Source organism: Rhagoletis zephyria, unplaced genomic scaffold (assembly GCF_001687245.7).
Source record: "Rhagoletis zephyria isolate East Lansing unplaced genomic scaffold, Rhagoletis_zephyria_1.1 Rzeph_scaffold_26472, whole genome shotgun sequence".
Lineage (NCBI taxonomy): Eukaryota > Metazoa > Arthropoda > Insecta > Diptera > Tephritidae > Rhagoletis > Rhagoletis zephyria.
The window spans coordinates 4,061-5,523 of NW_016183530.1; the positions used below are offsets into that span (position 1 = coordinate 4,061).

General features: G+C 43.2%; 1 protein-coding gene across 1 annotated transcript; it reads left to right on the forward strand.

The window, feature by feature from the left end:
* Nucleotides 1-23: 23 nt before the first annotated feature.
* On the forward strand, nt 24-1,432 carry LOC108382348 (dynein heavy chain 9, axonemal-like; the record flags this gene model as incomplete). Its single annotated transcript, XM_017638734.1, has 2 exons — nt 24-192; nt 1,103-1,432. Coding segments are annotated over exons 1-2 (435 nt in total), but the record flags the coding sequence as incomplete, so codon positions are not given.
* Nucleotides 1,433-1,463: the final 31 nt, after the last annotated feature.

Sequence of the window (1,463 nt, forward strand, 5' to 3'; positions counted from 1 at the left end):
TATGTGCTGTCGTGGATAGAAACGCGTAACGATCCCATTGAAAGAGGCACACTCACCGCCCTGTTTGAGAAATATTTCCCCAACCTTATGACGAGACAGCGTGCATTTCGACGTACGACGCCTATCAGCGAAATGGCTATGATACAAATGACTTGCCATCTGCTCGAGAGTTTGCTGCACGCGCTCAAACGGGTAGGTATAGTCCATTAGAATCAATCATACCCAAATGGGTCTTGAGACCAGTTAAAATATAAGACATTTTTATTGAGCTAATTTTTTAGTTCGATAGTCTACCGCCGCTACAGATCGTAATCTATGGCAGATTGTAAATGCTCTACTATATATGTAAATATATGTACTTTCCTCCTGCTGGCTGTCGAATCTCGTCAGGCACTCAGTGCGTCAAAATGTACTGATCATCCTGTTAGGTTTCCCAATGGCACTGTGACCTGATTTTCATATCAGTCTAAATTGTAAGGGACCTAAAAGAAATTCAGCCCTAACCAGGCTTTATCCAACGACTCTTGAGTGCTTCATCAGTAAATCGCCTGTCTTCTTTTTAGTCTTAATTGGGCTCATCCGTAAAAAGAACTCACTGAACTTGTGCCGCAGATAACACTTTACGTCTGCAAGAGGTCGTGCTCCCCTAAGGACCCAACTAACAGACCAACAACACTGACCACGAGTTTGACAACACTGGCAAAACTGTCGCGACAGGCTGGGCCAGTGCCGTCAAAAAGTGTAAACCTGATCTGGGGCCCATCTCGTCGCGACAGTATTGCCCCAAAGCAAGCGGTAGATAAACCTTGATTTGTTTAGACCTTCAGCGCACCTATGTTATAATTATTTGCGGCTGTTAACGACTTTTCATAGGAGCTCAAGACACAAGTACAGAGTACAGCAATGAGTTGTTTAACGAAGCCGGCGAAAAAGTGTATGTCTCTTTCATATCTTTGTCTGCTTAGTTCCGACCAAAAGTTTTCGTTGAATTATCACCGCCTACAACAACTTTATCTATGCCACGTGCTCTTTCTGCCAAAAGACAATAGCTCTTGGATTGATATTTTTAAAAAAATTCACTAATATTTGTCCTCAACTCTAGGTGAATAGAATCGAAGAAAACGCCATTGATACCCACAGCCTTGTGAACCCCAGTGAAACTGCAAAAGATGCCCTGAACTTATCTATCGAATTGATATTCATCTATGCAACAATGTGGGGGTTCGGTGCAGCGCTGCATCAAGATCACATTATTGACTGGCGACGTGAATTTCACAAATGGTGGACAAGCGAATTCAAGGACGTCAAGCTGCCTGCCCAAGATTCTATTTTTGATTACCAACTGGATTTGCGCACAAATAAATTTCAACGCTGGTCGGAGTTGGCGTTGGTGCAAAAAATTGAGCCGATAGATACTGAAGTACCAATACAGGTACGTACCTGCATACGTAGATGGCAGTTGC